General features: G+C 45.3%; 1 protein-coding gene across 1 annotated transcript; it reads right to left on the minus strand.

Annotated features, from left to right (window-relative positions):
* Positions 1-5,274: 5,274 nt before the first annotated feature.
* On the minus strand, positions 5,275-16,496 carry PFDN4 (prefoldin subunit 4). The gene is made up of 4 exons (XM_032387777.1): positions 16,433-16,496; positions 10,420-10,527; positions 9,303-9,443; positions 5,275-5,688 (listed from the first exon to the last, which is right to left on the minus strand). The coding sequence occupies exons 1-4, from the start codon at positions 16,454-16,456 to the stop codon at positions 5,557-5,559; spliced, it is 405 nt and encodes a 134-aa protein (XP_032243668.1). The 5' UTR covers positions 16,457-16,496; the 3' UTR covers positions 5,275-5,556.
* Positions 16,497-18,206: the final 1,710 nt, after the last annotated feature.

The raw sequence follows: 18,206 nt of genomic DNA on the forward strand, positions 1-18,206 counted from the left end.
GGGTTATTATAGGACAGGAAAGGATTAATCCATAAAAAGCATTCAGAACCGTGGCAGCATATCGTAAGCACTCGGTGCTGGTCACTGGTGTCACAGTCACTGGAATGACCTGTAGACATCACGATGGAGGCTCTCCCAGATGAGTTCCTGGGAAGCACTTAACACAAACAAGCCCTAGACTGTTCTCCAGATTTTTTATACCAAATCTTCCAGCCAGCTTCTAAATTTTGTCCGGTGTGTGTGTATGTGTGTAATCTTTAATAAAGCCTCCTGTTTTGGATTGTTGCTGTTTTCCTACCTTCAAAAATGGAGAGTCACAATGCTCCACTTTATGTCAAATGACACCAAACAATGTTGAAAGTGATGCAGTTAAATACTAGCAACAACCTCACAACAGGCCCCCTTCTCCAGTTTAGATTTGTGTCATAATTAACAGGACTTCACAGACGTGTGCTGTCGCTGACGGAGCCTGTGCACGTACAAGGATCCACACTGAATGTGACGCCGTGTCCACAGACCAGCCTCCTGCCTTTGCCTCCCCAGTCCCATCTTCTTCCCCCTCCACAGTCAGTCACCATTACGAATCTGCACGTTTTCTATAATTTCTTCCTCAAGGGAGAGTATTATAAACAGTACATCTAATGTTGAGTCTTTAGGTATGCTGCTTGTCAGAGCACGGTGGCATCCCTCCTTCACACCGACCCTTCCCACGCTGCGCTCCACCATCTCGTCTCCTGCCTTTTTCTCATCACCTTCTCTCCCAGATTCCTCCCCATCCACTCCTACGTGCCCTCATACATCCCTGATCTCAAAAACAAAAACAAATCCCAAAAAGGCCCTTCCATCTACACGGCAATGGCATTAATGGTAGTCTGTCTCCTTCCCTCCACTGTTAACTTTCTTGTAAAAATACTTTTCACTTCTGCCTCCAAATCTCTCATCGCCCACTGCGTAATCTTTTATAATCTGTTCACCACCAGCAACAGGACCCCTGTAGCTACCTTCCACCCCTAAGCTGGATGCGTCAGTCTCCTTGGATGCTTCCATATCTTGTTACTCTTCTCACCCTTAGGATTCTGCACCCAAGAATTCTCGGTTGTTGCTCAGTCTCCATCCCCAACCCCCAGGCAGACTGAATCATTTGAGCCAGGCTAGGCCTTTAGCTGAGTCAGAATCACCTGCAGGGCTTGTTAGAACACTGAGCTCCACCCCCAGTTTCTATGAAATAGTTGTTGAAGGCAACATCGATTTTATCCCACAGCACCACACCTGATTGGGAAAATCTTTTTTTTTCAGGGTTGAGTCCTGTGAAAAATGTTGCATCCTAACATTTCCAGGATCCTGCCCTCCCCCGGGTCTCTCATCACAAAAATTGCAGCCACTGTCGCCTTGGCCAGGCCTTTTCCTCACACCTGCGTTCTTTCCTACGTCCCCTGTCGCGACGGGGCTACCTTAGCCGTCCGATGCACACTCCGTGCAGCAGCAGGACATCATCATCTGGAAGCCTGTTGAAAATGCAGACTCTCAGGCCCCAACCCCAAACCCACTGGACCAAAACCCGCATCTTAATAAAGCCCCCAGTGATGTGTATGTGCCTTAAATGTTAAGCACTTCTCCCTAGGATGAGAATGATCCTAAAATATACCCCTCCAGTTGTGCTTGGAGTGGAGACCGTCCCAGGCTCACAAGGGAGCTGGGAAGTGGGGACGCCAATGCAGATTCCTGCCCCACAGCCCTGTTCCCTTCTGAGTCCCCAGGGGGCAGGGTGGGCGCTGCGCTCCAGGGGCCTGGCTGCAAGCATCCTCTTGGGGACCCAGGGCGGGTCTCTTTGCCCGGCGATTCCAGAGTCCACTCCAGCTCCCTAGGCCTGGACCTCGGCTGATCGGTCTTCTCAGCCTTAAGGTTTTGCCACCAAATAGGGGCAGCTCTCCTGGAGGCAACCGCGCTGCTTGTCAGAGCACGGTGGCATCCGCGCCACCGGTTTCCCGCCCCTCTTGTCCCGAAAATAGAGGAAAGTTTCTACGCACCTTTCCCATAGTCGGCTGCCCATCTCCATGTGGATGCCATCCTAGCAACTGCCAACGTCCAAAGCCGAGCTCCTGCTCCTCGCTCATCCTCCCCTTCCCCCCCTGTCCTTCCGCCTGGCCGACCAGACACTTCCGGCGGCGCCGTGATCACACCAGCAGCTGCCAGGGCTCACGAGGCCGCAGGGACAGGTGCTGCGCAGGTGGTGGAAATGAGGGGCGGGAGCTCGGGCAGAATCAGAGAGAGCCCGCTTTGTCCGCTGGGGGAGCAGCTGAAGACTGCCCTTTGGAAATGCAGTCATGATGTTGCCAAACTGATTTTTTATGTGAGATCTCCTACTTGGATTGTGGCAAGAAATTTTTAACAACTTTTTTAAAGTACGAGAGCCAAAGCAAACCTGTCATCGGCTGTATTTGGCCTGTGCTCAGAACCTAATTCCTTGACTTCGGCCCCCCTCCCGTTCCCTGGGCTCTCCCCATCACTCCGCCTGCTCTCCAGCTTCTGCTTCCTTCCTTCTATTCCTCCGCGCACTGAGTCTGCGCACCAGGGGGAGTGCAGTAATATCTGGAATCCCTACCTCCATCTCTTTGTGATGAAACCCGCCTGATAACCGCCAAATTATTCTAAAATACTGCTGTAGTCATGTAGCTCACCTGTCTTTTGAAAGCCCTTTAGAGACTCCCCCTGGCCTCCAGCTGTCAAATTATCTCCATGGCATTCTCTTCCCCTCCGACCCCGTTAGCCTGCTGTTGACTAGAGCTCGTAAGATTTGGACAAGCCTGGTGGTGGTTGGGAGATGGGAAGAAATGGACAGGTTCGAGAGGTATTTAAAAATTAAAGTCAGTAGCACCAGCTCCTATGACCCTCCGTACAAATAATCTACTGCCTACTTCCTACCAAAGCCTAGATAAGATGTAGCATATGGTGCACATGAGTTTGCAAACTGGCTGCCTGATGGTCAAATTTGTTATACGAGTATCTTGTTTAAGCTGCATTGCTTTAAAAAAAAAAAAAAAATGCAGTCTAAAATTAGCGATTGATTGTCTATAAAAATCAGGATTCTTGGGGCGACTGGGTGGCTCAGTCGTTAAGCGTCTGCCTTCGGCTCAGGTCATGGTCCCAGGGTCCTGGGATCGAGTCCCGCATCGGGCTTCCTGCTCAGCGGGAAGCCTGCTTCTTCCTCTCCCGCTCCCCCTGCTTGTGTTCCTAATCTTGCTCTCTCTCTGTCAAATAAATAAATAAATAAATCTTTAAAAAAAAAAAAATCAGGATTCTTGGGGCACCTGGATGGCTCAGTCTGTGAGGCATCTGACTCTTGATTTTGGCTCAGGTCATGATCTCAGGGTCGTGAGATCGAGTCCCACATCCAGCTCCATGCTCAGCACAGAGAACTGCTAGAGATCTCTCTCTCTCCCTCTGCCCCCACTCCCCACTCACGCACTTGCTCTCACTCTAAATAAATAAAATATTAAATTAAAAAAATCAGGATTCCTGTCAAAAAGTTAGTGGTGACAAATCCAGACCAAACTTCTATGAGGCAACTACTGGCTAGAGTTGAGTGTTAGCTGCCTCTTCAGATGTAGGGCATGCTGTTTACATCTTCATCTAGCCCTACTAACAAAAATAAGGCTTTTGGACACTTTAGAAATGAATTTAAAGTGGGAATCAAATATTCCTGTTGTCCTAGAGCTTCACAGGTAAATAAAGAAAACAAGGTAAAAAGTTAGCAACAATATATAATGAACTCCCCTGCCCCTCACCCACACCATTGGATGTTTTCTTATACTAGGTTTACTTGCTCAGGTGCTCACAAAATGTTAAGTCCCGGTCAGTTACATAATTCAGCTTCTGGCACATAAAGGAGATAAGCCTTCATTATTAAAATTTCTAAATGACTCAGCTATAGCCATCCTCCTGTGCTGGATCTTCCGTTGGCCTTCCAGATGCATCCATCTACCACCCCTCTCCAGCTCTGAGATAGACCGACTCCAACAAACTACCTCTGGATTCCAGTTGGGTTTGGCCAATTGCGGGCACCAGCTGGGTTTTGGAGGGAGAATGAGGCTGGCTGTCTAGTCTCCCAGCTCTGTCACTGCAGGGATGTAGCAGGTTAGCTGTGTCCCACTTCAAATGAAAGCAGCCTTTCCCTGAGTTCCAGAGTGAAGGAAGTGGCTGCTCCGTCCTCTGGCCTCTGATGGTACACAGCCCTCCTAGTGGTTACCCACACCTTTGGAATCTTGGCAAAAGTTTTCTCAAACTCCCCTAATTGGAGGGTGCTACCTAGCTCGCGCTACAACCTGATGATACATGCCTCTAACCTCACCCCTCTAACTGAGCACTAACCAAATGCATGCAAGAAAAAATATCCTCAAAAGAATCATTTTCTAGAATCTGGTTATCGGTTTTGGGGAACATTTCGCAGCAATTTAAAAGTTTGCTTTTATGTCTTAAAGAATCTTAGAGTTACATATTTTATCTTTAAGTTGGAATCGCTTTTAAATATTTAACCAAAACATGACATATGCAATGTTTAGCCTTGAAGGTTAAAAAGCGACTGCCTCTAAACTTAGGTATACTTAATCCTAGAAACAGGCCCATTTTTGTATTATGATCCTTCCATTGGTATTTTGGTGTATCAGTGCCATCTGCTGGAAAGTTAAGAAAATTAGGTCTTTCTAAATCCCAAAATGTGTATCTTGGGCGGGGCGGGGGGGGGGGGGGGGGGGGGGGGGGCAGAGTAGGGAGAATAGTAGGGGGGTAAATGTACTATTTTATCTTTAAGTACATAGCTGCTTAACTTCCACATCATTATCAGTATAAACCCAAATTAATTACATAGCTCTACAATTAAAGTTTAAAATTTATAATAAAAAAAACCACCCTAAATATTTCTTTCTCTTGATACATTTCTTGGTTTCTAAAATCTTCTGCCATTCTGCTCTATGCATGAAACTCAACATGCCCCAACATGTCTCAGCACTATCTGGTTCTTTTACCAAGATCTAGGATACTGATACAGATGTAAGAGACACATGAAATACGTCTAGACAAAACATGCATTACATATATTTAAATGCAGTGTGTACTTGTTTTTAGCATCTGACAAAGTTTTGGTGGCAGTGAGTAGACTGACACACGATGGGATCTTTCTAAAGTGCTTTCACCACCTTGAAGAGACATATATAAACAACATGACCCAACCGTTCAATTTTCTTATAAATAAAAACTGCAACACATATTCTAAATGATAATATAGAAACGTAAAAGGTTGCTTAACCGATTTTAATAACATGACATAAAGCCCCTACACTTGATAGAATCGTTATGCAAAATACATAGATGAATACTGTCTTCTTTTAAAAATATAAAATAAATAAGCAAGACATGTGAAAATAGGCAAGTTTCATTAAATAAATGAAAATTTTAAAAAAAGAAACTTTTGCTTTCCATATCATTTGAAGAAGGGAAATTATCATTTTAAACAATATTCAAGTTTATTAAACAAATTAAAAAAAAAGTATTATAAAATGTTTAACTGTCATCAGCTTCGAGGTTTATGTTGCTCCCGAATTTTGCATATAACTGAACTTTCAGATCCGCTAACACTCGCTGAATTGATTCCACTCTGGCTTCTAAGGCGTCGATTTCTTCTTGCAAATTTTTCTGGGGAAAAAAAAATCATTTAAATTAATTCTATTCAATGGATGGTTTCTGAGCATCTGTGGATGAAATAATATTTGGGAAGAATTTTAGGTCAAATTTTCTAAACTTGGGACAGGCAGCTAAATAACACGGATAATTAAATCTAAACCAAAAGTCTGAATGTGGCCATTTTTAATTCATGATTTATATTTGCTTATTATAGAATAAATCAAGCCTGTCTTCTCGGTTTTTGCTGATTTAAAAAACAAAATGGATAAAAGAAAATTAATTCCTAAATTATCACACCCTAATAAAGAAAGAACTTTTATACAAACACTTCTGGTAAACAGTTTATCACAGGCCTGGCTTCTAACACAGCCTCTTCCAAATGCCCACAAAAATAACTATGAAACTAGAAGAAAGGATAAAAATTCACACGACCAACACTAATTAAGAGTAACAACTTACAGTCAGAATCTGGGAGATATTTTTACCAACTGCGAGGCCCCTGGCGCTACTGTGAGAGAGCGCTAACGAGGGAGGGCCTCGTTTATGACACAGAGCAGCACTGCCCACGTGGAACGCATGGGATGTCAGAAGTTCCTTCCTGGCCAGGATCAAAAAAAGGATTTCTCGGGGCGCCTGGGTGGCTCGGTCAGTTAAGCATCTACCTTCGGCTCAGGTCATGGTCCCAGGGTCCTGGGATCAAGTCCCACATTGGGCTCCCTGCTCAACAGGGAGCCTGCTTCTCCCTCTGCCTGATGCTCTCCCTGTTTGTGCTCTCTCTCTCACAAATAAAGTCTTAAAAAAAACAACAACAAGAAAAAAGGATTTCTCCTAAACATGACCAAAAAAATATGAAGTCACACAAATGGCATACCCATTAATATTAGGAAGAAGGGATGAATGCTAGTATTGACAATGTTATTCTTTTAGAAATCTGGCTGATGAATCTCCAAGTATAGCCCCCAGATCGCTTGGAAACTCGTTAGAAACACAAATTCTGGGGCTGCGCTCCAGGCCTCCTGATTTGGAAATTCTTGGGATGTCAGTGATTGGAATTTTCAACAAGCCCTCTGGGGGACTCTGATACATGCTAAAGGTTTGAGAACCACGGCTATAAGAAACAGAAATAAGACGTACAGCTATTATAAAGGAGATAAAACTTCTCTACCCAGAAAACCTAGTTCATGAGTGAAATTATAACATGCAAGAAAATTATTTTAAAAGCACAATCCTGGGATGCCTGGGTGGCTCAGTCATTAAGCGTCTGCCTTCGACTCAGGTCATGATCCCAGGGTCCTGGGATCGAGCCCCGCATCGGTCTCCCTGCTCCGCGGGAAGCCTGCTTCTCCCTCTCCCACTCCCCCTGCTTGTGTTCCCTCTCTCGCTGTCTCTCTCTGTCAAATAAATAAATAAAATCTTTTAAAAAATAAATAAATAAATAAAAAATAAAAGCACAATCCTATCATGTATCACTCATTTCTTAAAAACACCTGAAAGGCTCCTCTTCGCCTTGCAGCCGGGTGAGTGAAGACTGCAGCCCACAGGCCAGACCTAGCCTGATGCTTGTCCGTGCAGTTTTCCTGGAATGCGGCCACGGGCATGCATTTACACGTTCTGCTTTCATGGCAATTGTGACCTAGCCCGGGTGGCTCACAAAGCCTGAGATATCTGCCATCTGGCCCTGCACAGAACGCTTGCTGACCCCTGCGAAAGTCAAGTCCATTTATCAACTCGATTGACAGAGTTCTTCAAGCTGTGGCCACAATTTCAGATGCTCCCAATATCCAGCAAATTAGAACTTCTCTTAGTTGTGTTTTTGTGCCATGATCTTTTTATGACCATTTACACACAACCATCACACATGAGTCTGGAACATCGTGCCCCCCATTCTGGGGAATACCCACTTCCTGCTGAGCCATCTCCTTCCCAGGGAGCCCCTCCTGACCATGCGCACTCCTCTACTCTATGTTCTTACAGCACCTCTAGGCCCACACCACCTTCCACTTACTAGTTATGCTTGCTGAACTTTCTCTTTCCATTTACACTGTCTACTCCCTGCAAGCGGGACCCAGGCATATTTCATTGTCCTCTCTGTGCACTGGTTCATGGCAGACCCTAATACAGAGTAAGCACTCAACAAATATTCCTGGAATGAATGAATGAATAAATGAATAACATAATAAAGGTTCACTAGCTGTGGGGGGGGGGGCACGGGGAGGGTGGCATGTTCATAGTAGTGACAAAAACCATCAACTATCTTGAAATACTTCCCACAAGATGGTTAGGATGGTTAAAAAAGAACAAAATTATAAAATTTTACTGTGAAAGAAAAGATTTAAACACAAGCGGAAACACCAATGTTTCTGCATAAAAAGATTCAGGAGTAAAAATGTTAGTTCTTCCTAGGGTTTATTAAATATGGGTTTAATTCAGAGAAATTTTTGCTTTCTATGACATTTGAAGAAGGAAGACTAACATCTTAAGTAATATCCAGATTAATTAAGCAAACTGCAAAAGAATTAGAAAATGTTTGATTGCCATCAGCTTCTCACGCACAATGTGACCGCTCCTTTCACAGACAGTTGGAGGGCGTGTGAACTGGAAACTCCTTTCATATCATGTCTCAAATGCCTCAGATGCTAGTAATGACACCTGTCTGGTTATTTCCCTAAAAGAATTTCCTAGACGAACCATGAGAGACAATGGGCTCTGAGAAACAAACTGAGGGTTCTAGAGGGGAGGGGTGTGGGGGGATGGGTTAGCTTGGTGATGGGTATTAAGGAGGGCACGTTCTGCATGGAGCACTGGGTGTTATGCACAAACAATGAATCATGGAACACTACATCAAAAACTAATAATGTAATGTACGGTGATTAACATAACAATAAAAAATTTTAAAAAAAAAAGATTTTTCCTAAATGTGAAAAACACTCAGGTGTAAGAATGCTCACTGCAACATTACTGTAGGAAAATACTGGAAACAAATTCATGTTAACAACAGGAGGGCAATGAACAGAATTGGTGTCCACTAGCATGACGTTTAACAGTCGTCAAAAATGATGTTTTTAAAGCATGTGTGCTTGGCCCAGAGCAAGCCCCTGATGAAGATTTGCTGGGCAAATGAACATTAAATAGAATGAGAAAGTACTTCTGGTGGGAGGTTAACTGACCAAAATGTGAAGCAAACCTACAGAGAAAAGAGAAGGTAAAAACATAAAAGAACCAATGAGAATGTTCATGATGGATAGTTACCTCTCGGTAGTGGGATTACAGGCAATTTTCCTTTTCAACTTTATGATACTCTATAGTTCCCACACAGTTAGAGCATGGGTTCTGGGGTCAAAAGGCCACTCCCTCTGTGTCACCCTGAGTAAGCCCCATGACCTTTCTCAGCCTCTACCCTTCAATCCCTTCAATTCTAAATTGGGATGAATGGGCCCTACTTGTCAGAATTAAATAAGATCATGCCTGCAAGGCTTTCACCGCATGCCCGGGACGTTGTAAAAACCCATGGAGTATTATTACCTAGCACCCGTTATTTCCCTACACCTGGAATTAGCGTGTCCTTTGTAACACACACCCTAATGGGAGCGTTAGCCTCCCTCACCCAGGGAAAGACTCCAGCATACCTTTGCTTCTTCTAACATTTCCTGTGTTTCTTCTTGAGAATGGCTAATGAAAACATCACCAATTTGATAAGGTATCATTAAGCAATCATCATCTGCAAGCATGATGTCCTCACAAGCATCTTCTAAATTCTGGAGTTGTTTCTAGAAACACAAAAGCAAACGGCAATGAAAAGCACACTCAAAATCTGCTGATAGGGGTGAGTAGCCAATTTTAATTTGGGGACACCAACTCTGTGAAAGACCCTTTCGCAAAGGTATCACCTCACAACCTAAGACTTCCTTACATTTCTAGATGGCATTTCCTAAGGAAGCCCTCAACAGCTAAGTCACTGTCCTCTAGCTACTTCCAGATTGCTCCGAGTGCCTGCAGAGGACAGCGGGCATCTGTGCCCACTCAAAATGTCCTCCTACCCTAACAGGTTCCGCTTGGTGAATTCTGCCTTCCTATGGTAGAACAGAAACAGAGCAAACCGCCATTGCTCAGCCTCGCCTGATGAGAGGAGGAAAGCAGCTACGAACTGACATTCCACCAGTCAACTGCACTGGGACTGGACCTCGGCTCAGAGGGTCACATGAGGAGAGGATGGGCATAGGCCTGACATGCGGGGCGGGCAGGGGCTGGGGTGGACCCAGCTGGAGGCGGCGGCGGGCTCTGGGATCACTGCAAACAGCAGCAGTTCCATCGCCAGCCACGGTCTCTGAGACGTGGTTCTGCGGCCTGCTCCCGGAACCCCCGCCCAGGCTCACCCCCTCAACAATCTGTAAGTTCTCACACAGCCCTTCAACAAGGTCTTTTTTCTTAAACCAACTAGAGTGGATTACATCATCTGCCACAAAGAGCCCAGAGAAATAGAATCACTGAATTCAGTTTTAAAAAGCTACAGTATAGGGACGCCTGGGTGGCTCAGTTGATTAAGCGTCTGACTCTTGATTTCAGCTCAGGTCGTGATCTTGGGGTTGTGGGATCAAAACCCACATCAGGCTCTTAGGATTCTCTCTCTCTCTCTCTGCCCCCCCCATACCCCCCTTGCACGCGATCTCTCTCTCTCTCTCTCAAAAAAAAGCTATAGTATAAAGACCTTTCATTTTTCTTAAATAAGATACATTTCTTTAGTACCTTTTTTACTTCTATTTCCTCCTTCAGCTCTGTAATTCTACTTGTATTCCGTGCAAATTTGTTTATCTTTTGTTGATCTTCAAAAGTAACGTTGACATCTTCTGCAGCCTGAAAAAACATTTTAAATTTTTTGTAGAATTAATTTTCCTGGAGAAGTTATAGGTTAGCTTTTTATATAACTCGGAAATAATTCAATAAACTACTTGCTCTCATACAGTCAAGAATCCCAAAAGGTACAGAAAATCACAAACATAGGCCTTATAAGTTTTTGCTCCACAACCTCAAGATTTGCTCATACATCTATCATCTCTTCTGATAGTCTACAGAATAAAGCATAAGCTACAAAAACATTTCAAATATAAACAATTAAGAATAAGTCCTGAATCAAGTCAGCCAACTTTGGCCTAGAGCAGAATTTCTCGAGTTAGAACATTCTTTCATCCAGATAACTCAGGGAGCAAATGATGTGGTAGTGAGTTCTGGTAAATGCTTCATACCAGTTTCTGCTCTCAGAGTTAAAACCAGCAGAAGCTTATTAAAGCTGTCAGAAATCTGACAGTTTCTAATGTTTAATGCAAATGATACACTGGCTAGAAGGTTACTACATATGTCAGTGGCTGTATTTCACACATGGTAAAAATTATGTTTCTTTTAATGCAGAACCTGTTTACATGTCTTCATTAAGAATAAGGTATAATGTACTATAAAATGATTAAAATCGAATGTTTAAAAATATTTACTGTGATTAAATTTGTAAATAAAATTAGAGTACTTAGATGACATATAGTATCTATAAAATCAAAAAACATTCATTGAGCTCTTACTATGTATCAAGAACTTTCTAAGTGCTTTATCATCACTGTTAATCCTCTAATAAATCTTAGTAAGTAGGATCATTAGGAAGTATAACTATTTTACAGATGAAGAACGTGTGGCACAGAGAGGGTAAGTAATTTCCCCGAAGTCACACAGCCAGTAAGCGGTAGAATTCGATTTCAACCCAGGTAAGCTGACTCAGGAGTCCAGACAGGTCCACTAGCTCTTAGAAACGGAAGGTGAAAATGAATGTGGGCAAGCAACCACGCACATTTGTAAGAGGCAGCAGGAAGTCCTTGGCTTTCATCAGATTCTCAAAGGGGAACCATATATTAAAAAAAAAAAAAAATTAAATACCAGATTCTCCTTAGAGTTTCCCCTCATTTATAAAATAAGAACAACAGCACTTGTAAAGGAGGAAAGAGAGAGAGAGCTTCAACAAAGACTATTTTTGCTCTTTTGTAATGATTCACAACAACCACGCCTCATCCCTTCGCCTGGTCTCTCATGACCAGTCACAGAGAGGTGTACACTTTTATTTCTCCAGAGGTTGAAAGGCAACCTGTTGTGTCAAGCAAGATTGGAGCTCAGTGGACAGAACACCAAGGCAGACACCTAGAACTCAGCACACACACCCCCCCCATCGCCCCGGAGCTCTCAACACACAACAAGCACTTTGATATGCATCAGGCTCAGCATCAGAGACCCAGAGGATATCCTGAAAAAATCCTTTGGATCACGATATATATAGCTTTGAATGTTCAACCTTGGGCATGATTTTTATGACTATGGAAGTTGGGAAACACTGAGCTGCACTGTAAAAACCAAAGGAAAGTCCATATTCAGATACCCTGGCGTTCAAGTGACTTTGCCTACATAAGAACCAGCAATTCCTGAAGCAAACAGGGAACGGAGAATTCTAGAGAGTTCCTGCTTGCCTGCAGAGTTTAAATACTGAGGCCCCAAAAACCTGAATATGTATTTATAGACGCATTTGTCATCGTGAGGCTTGAACAGGGTAATTCCCATGAAAGCAACTACCACGGGACCGGCCTAACACACAACTGAGGCTAATATATTGTTTCTGAATTTGAATCTAAATCCCGCTTGATCAGACTCACACACACACAGTTTCTGAAAAGTCGTGGAGGAATTTGGCCACCTGTTTCTATCTTTCCAAAGCAGGCATTTCCTATCCTAGCCTCACCGCACAGCACCCCAGCATGTACTTGGGACCATGTACTCCATTTCCTTAACCGTGGTTTTCTCACTGGAGTTACGGGCTACAGTCGGCGTGTGAAGTCCGTGGTTAAACTGCATGCCACCCAGTGGAGTTCTGTTTACAGCAAAAAGTGAGAAGTCAGCACCTTCCATAACTAACGCCAGTGGCTTGTTTTCATCCCACTGTTCTGGAACATTCCTACATTGCGCGAAGCTTCATTTTGGCGGGGAGGGGCTAATTCTTAACTGGGGATCCAGAGACACTAAGAAGTCCCTTTACCCCCTGAAATTGTGTGCAGCATGGCATGTCCTGTAAGTGCATTCCTCTGGAAGGGTCTTCACAGTTTTCCTCAGATTCTCAAAGGGATCCACACCCCCAAAGGTTAGGGACTCCCTGCGTTAAGAGAAGCCAAGGCAGTCGTACTCAATGCCGCTCACAAAGTCACGAGAACTCAAAGAGAAAGGAGTTGGTTCTTTGAGACAACACAGAGTGGTTGAAATAGTGAATGGATTCAAATCCAAGCAAGCAGGAACTTGGGACAAATTATTCAACTTTGTAGCCACCTCAGGTTTGTTACCTGTAAAATGGGGACGCTGGTTCCTCCTACCTTGCAGGGGTGATAAAATGAGGACCTGTGGATGGAGTCACCTTTCAATAATGATAGCTAGGTGCTTTATTTCCTGAACAATGTTTACCCAAAAAGTCATTAGAGAGGAAGAACAGACAAAGATCTAGAAGAAAATTCTGCTAGGCCGGGGAGAAATATGACTGCTCAATATTCAAAGTGGAAATTAAAATTCCCTGGACCCTGACTGGACCCTTTTCTTCAAACTCAGCATCTTACAGGATTATGAGAGGAAAGTGAACCACACTCAGTCTTGCCCCACTGAGTCTTGGCTATTACCAGCAGAATGTGGACTGACAGCTGGGTCCATCAGTGTTCCAAAAGCCTAGGAGAAGGAAATTCTGGCCAATTTCAGTCTGCCTTTATTTTTGTTTTTTAAAGGTGTCTGCCAAGTCTCCATGATATAAAATTTTGCTTTGTATTTTTATTCACTTTTCACGCCTACAGTACAGTCATTCATTTAACAACTACTTGGCAAATGTCTCCCACATGCCAGAAAACTGCCATAGTCCAACCCTCATGAATACCTGCAAGCTTACATTCTAGAGGAGGTGGGCAAAAGACAAGGTGAACAAGATGATGCTAGATGATGATGACACACGTGATGGGGAATGCAAAACAGTGTAGGGGTTGCAAGTGTTAGGGGCTAAGGAGTGAAGGGGGCTTCCTTAGATAGGGAGGTCAAAGATGGCCTCTCTGGGGAGGGGATATGTGTACTGAGGATCAGGGACAGAAATCAAACACAGTCCTCTGATGGCCAAAAACCAGATCTTGGAAAGCAGACCTTTGGAGAGGAGAGGACTAAACCACCTCACCTGATCACCTCACCAGAAAAGCCATGACCCATTGGGATGTAAACGTGTTACAAATGTAAAGTACTCCAAATTGCAAACAGTTTTTCTTAAACTCAAGAGGCTATCCCTATGATATTTCATGCGTACTCACTGACATACCCGTTTGCTCCCAGGGCAGGCAGAGAGCCAGAGTGTATGTACAGTTAACCTATCAGAAATTGTTCACAGCACTGGAAAACACCTGCAGGAGGCTGGTGCATCTATCACATCAGTCTTACAAGACAAAGAAGAAAATCCTTCATGCTCTGGCCACCACCCACCCGTCAATATGTTCATTTGCTATCTTGGCTCAACCTCCCCCGATCCTCTGTCATTCTAGCCACCCTTTCCTTAAATGTACCCAGCGTCTCTGCAGGTGATCCTCCCCCTCTAGAACACCTCATCCCTTTCCAACATTCTCTTCCCCTCCTTATGTCATCGTATAGATCACACCTTCTCACGAAAGCCTTCTCTAGACACCAACAGACCTTACTCCAGCCCTCATGTCACAAGTCCTTTCTGTCATAGTTCTTAGCAGAGCTGGAAATTCTACAGTTTTCTGTGTGACTGTTGAGTAATGCCTGCTCTCCCCCAGAACGTAAGTCCTACAATGCTATGAGGATAAGGGGATATAAGCATTATTATTGCTCATCACTGCTTTTCACCTAAAACTGAAATTGTGCCATATTACATGCTCAAAAAGTTCGCTGAATGAAAATATGTTGGTAATCAAGTTTTGCCAAGTCCAAGGTTCAAATCGTTTTCTCACCATTCCCTCGACCTTTACTTCATCTCTCTGAACTGCGGTTTGCGTATTTGTCAAAGAGGGCAGGGGGAGTTGGCGGGGGGAATATGCAACTAGTACCATCTATGGAATTAAACACCGTACCTAACAAAGGGCCCTATTTATTTATTTATTTTTAAAGATTTTATTTCTTTGACAGAGAGAGACACAGAGAGAGAAGGAACACAAGCAGGGGGAGCGGGAGAGGAAGAAGCAAGCTTCCTGCGGAGCAGGGAGCCTGATGCTGGGCTCGATCCCAGGACCCTGGGATCATGACCAGAGCCCAAAGCAGACCCTTAAGGACTGAGCCACCCGGGCGCCCCGTCAAAGGGCCCAATTTAAGTACAAAATAGAGGTGGGGTGAATCTCACAAAGTTTCAATACTCATCTGAATCACCTTAACCCTGAACCCTACCCCGGTACTCAGTAAGAATCTGTGGATGATAGACCAGCAGAGTGAGCAAATCATCCTGGTTTGCCTGGGGCAGCCCTGGTTTTTACACCCTACAATATGCTCACACTATGCATATTGCTGAGTATGAGAGCCAAGGAATTTGAAGCTGAATGCAAGCAAATCCCTTCAGCCAGGGGACTCCCATCAGACAGGATGGAAGTTAAAAACAGAGGCTCTAGAGTCAGAATTGTGCTCACTTTAATCCTAACTTTGCCTGTGCACTTCAACTGCCTCATCTGTAAAATAAGAATAAAAGCACTATCGGGGGTAAGATTAAAATAATGCACACAACTCGCTTAGACCTAGCACACAATAAAAAGGAAAGCCTCCATAATCATCAGATGTTATTATTTCTCTGCCCCTCCCCATTTTATTTTTCTTCTATCCAGATATTTTTAAGCACCTGTGTAGACTCCGTGACTCATACGCTGTAAACAGGAGTTCAGCTTCCTAAGTAGAATAAAAGGTGGGCTCTGGGAAAAACAAAATAAAACCCGAGTTTGAACTCCAGCTCTGCCTATTAGCTGAGTTATTTTGAGGCCACCAACCGCTCTGTTAAGTTTCTCCATCTGTAAAGTGGGAGGAAACCGCGTCTTTGCTAAGTTGCTGGGAGGATCAGAGACAATAAGCAGACGGCTTCTTGGCCCAGGCCCGTCATCCATCCTCAGTACATAGGGTTTTAGTCTGGACGCACAGGGACATCGTGCGGGCGCGGGCGGCTCAGGGCCAGACACAAGGGCTCTGGGGCCAGATGACCTGGGGATGCAGGGTCCTGCTCTGCTCCTTACAGCTGGGTGACCTTGGGCAGGTGACTCCACCTCTCTGGGCCTCCGCTTCCTTATGTGCAAATGACAGTGCCAGCAGCACCCATGCTTGTGGACTTGCGAGGGTTAAACGTGACAACCCAGGTAACATGCCCGGCGTGATGGCCAACGGCAGCCCACGGGACCTTCGGCTTCTCCCACCGCCAACGACAAGGCCTGCGCCGCGGGTCCTCAGGCTCTCCACGGCCGTTCTCAGCACCGCGAGGGGCGACCCACAGGCCCCCGAGGGTCCCGGCCCGGCTGCCCCGCCTCGGCGGGCCGGGGGCCTGAGAAGACCTCCAGGAAGCCGGGCGCGGGGAGGCCTCGCCGCGGGGCCGCCCTCAGGGCCGGCGGCTTCGGCCCCCGGCCGCACGCCGGGCTTCAGGGCCGCGCACCCCAGGCAGCCCGCGCCCGGCCCCGGCGGCCGACCCCCCGCCCGTTGCCCGAGCATCCCGCACCCGGAGCGCCCCACTCACCGCCTTCTTCATGGTGGCCGCCATCTTGGGACTGGACTACGGCGCGCGGCGGGGAGGGCCGCAAGGGCGCGCTCCGGCCCCGGGCCGTCTCTCGCTCCCTGTGGGCTCAGACCTCCCCGCAAATACAACACTGGCTCCATATTCCTTCCTGCTGCGTCCTCGACCCGTGGTTCCTAACGTGCGGGACTCAGGGAGGAAACACATCCTGGAAGGACTTGGTACATGCCAATTAAAGGCACAGGCAACGCCCTGTGGGCCGACAGAAAGTGGGGGGTGTGGCGAACCGCCCCAGGGTCCCGCGGCCGGCAGCAGGGGGCGCCCCGCGCAGCGCAGCGGGGCCGGGGGCGGGGCCACGAGTGGACGGAAGGGAAGGTGTCTTTCATCAATTCCCCAAACTTTGTAAGAAACAATCGGCGTACTTTGTTAAAGAGAGCTAAAAACAGATGACCTTGGCTCTAGGATGTGAGATGTATGTGCCCTGATAATTCGCATGGTATGAAGGAGGAAGTACTATTAATTTATTCAACAATGTTAACGAGTATTACCGTATACCCTGACACTTGTGCCTCCCTATTTTTTTTTTCTTTTTCTTTGTGTGTGTGTGGGTTCCTTTATACTCTTAACACTTATTGAACACCCCAAAGATCTTCTGTTTACATAGGTTATATTCATCGATATTTACCATTTAAGAAATTAAAAAGAGGGCGCCTGGGTGGCTCAGTCGTTAAGCGTCTGCCTTCGGCTCAGGTCATGATCCCAGGGTTCTGGGATCGAGCCCCGCATCGGGCTCCCTGCTCGGCGGGAAGCCTGCTTCTCCCTCTCCCACTCCCCCTGCTTGTGTTCCCTCTCTCGCTGTGTCTCTCTCTGTCAAATAAATAAAATCTTAAAAAAAAAAAAAAGAAATTAAACAGAATTTTTTTAAACATTAATTAATTCATTTAATAAATAAACCCATTCCATAATAATATAAGTAACATTTTAAATTATACGAAATCATTGGAAACTGGCATGGGCTTCTGAAAACAAGGAAGAGGAAGAAGGATGTAAGCACTGTTGGGCCAGCATCCAACAGTGTTTTGTACAAGGGGCTCTGGGTGGTGGGGCTGTTCACCAAGACAGAGTCTCATGGCCTGGGAGAGTGTTGATTGATCTGGACAGACGGACGGACAGTGGGCTGACTGCTGGCAACCATGCTACTGGCTCTTCTGACTCTGTATCTCACCATCTCTATCACCCCTGCCCCAGCCCTGGCATCCTTTGAGCTGATCTCTTTCCCAACACAGAACCAGTTCTATAAGTACAAATGGGGCCCTCTGTATCTTCCATTAAGCATCCCCTCCTTTCCTTAAATTTGAGCATTTCCAACCTCGCTTCTGGTTCCAACCTCGCTTCTGGTTCTTTCCCTATCTGTCTGGACCAATAAAAGAAAGAAGTCTGTGGTGCCGATGGAGACAACTGGAGACTGCAGGTCAGGAAGGAAAATCACCAGCCACCACTTGAGAATACTATCCCCACTAAGGGTGACTGAACACATTCCCTTATACCAAGTTGAAAACTGGCCATCCATTGACTGGATTCATGATACGGTGTTATTAATAGCTATAAGAAAGAACACTTAAAATAATAATAATAAAAGACTGGGTAACCACTAGTATGAAAACTTCATGAGGAAGATACAAGGAAAGAAGTGGTAAGTATGTTGACCGGAAAATTGAGGGGGGGGGGAACCCCGCCTACCCATCTATTTGGATTGACATGTAAGCTTCAAAATTGT

Source organism: Phoca vitulina, unplaced genomic scaffold (assembly GCF_004348235.1).
Source record: "Phoca vitulina isolate PV1807 unplaced genomic scaffold, GSC_HSeal_1.0 scaffold50, whole genome shotgun sequence".
NCBI classification, from domain to species: domain Eukaryota; kingdom Metazoa; phylum Chordata; class Mammalia; order Carnivora; family Phocidae; genus Phoca; species Phoca vitulina.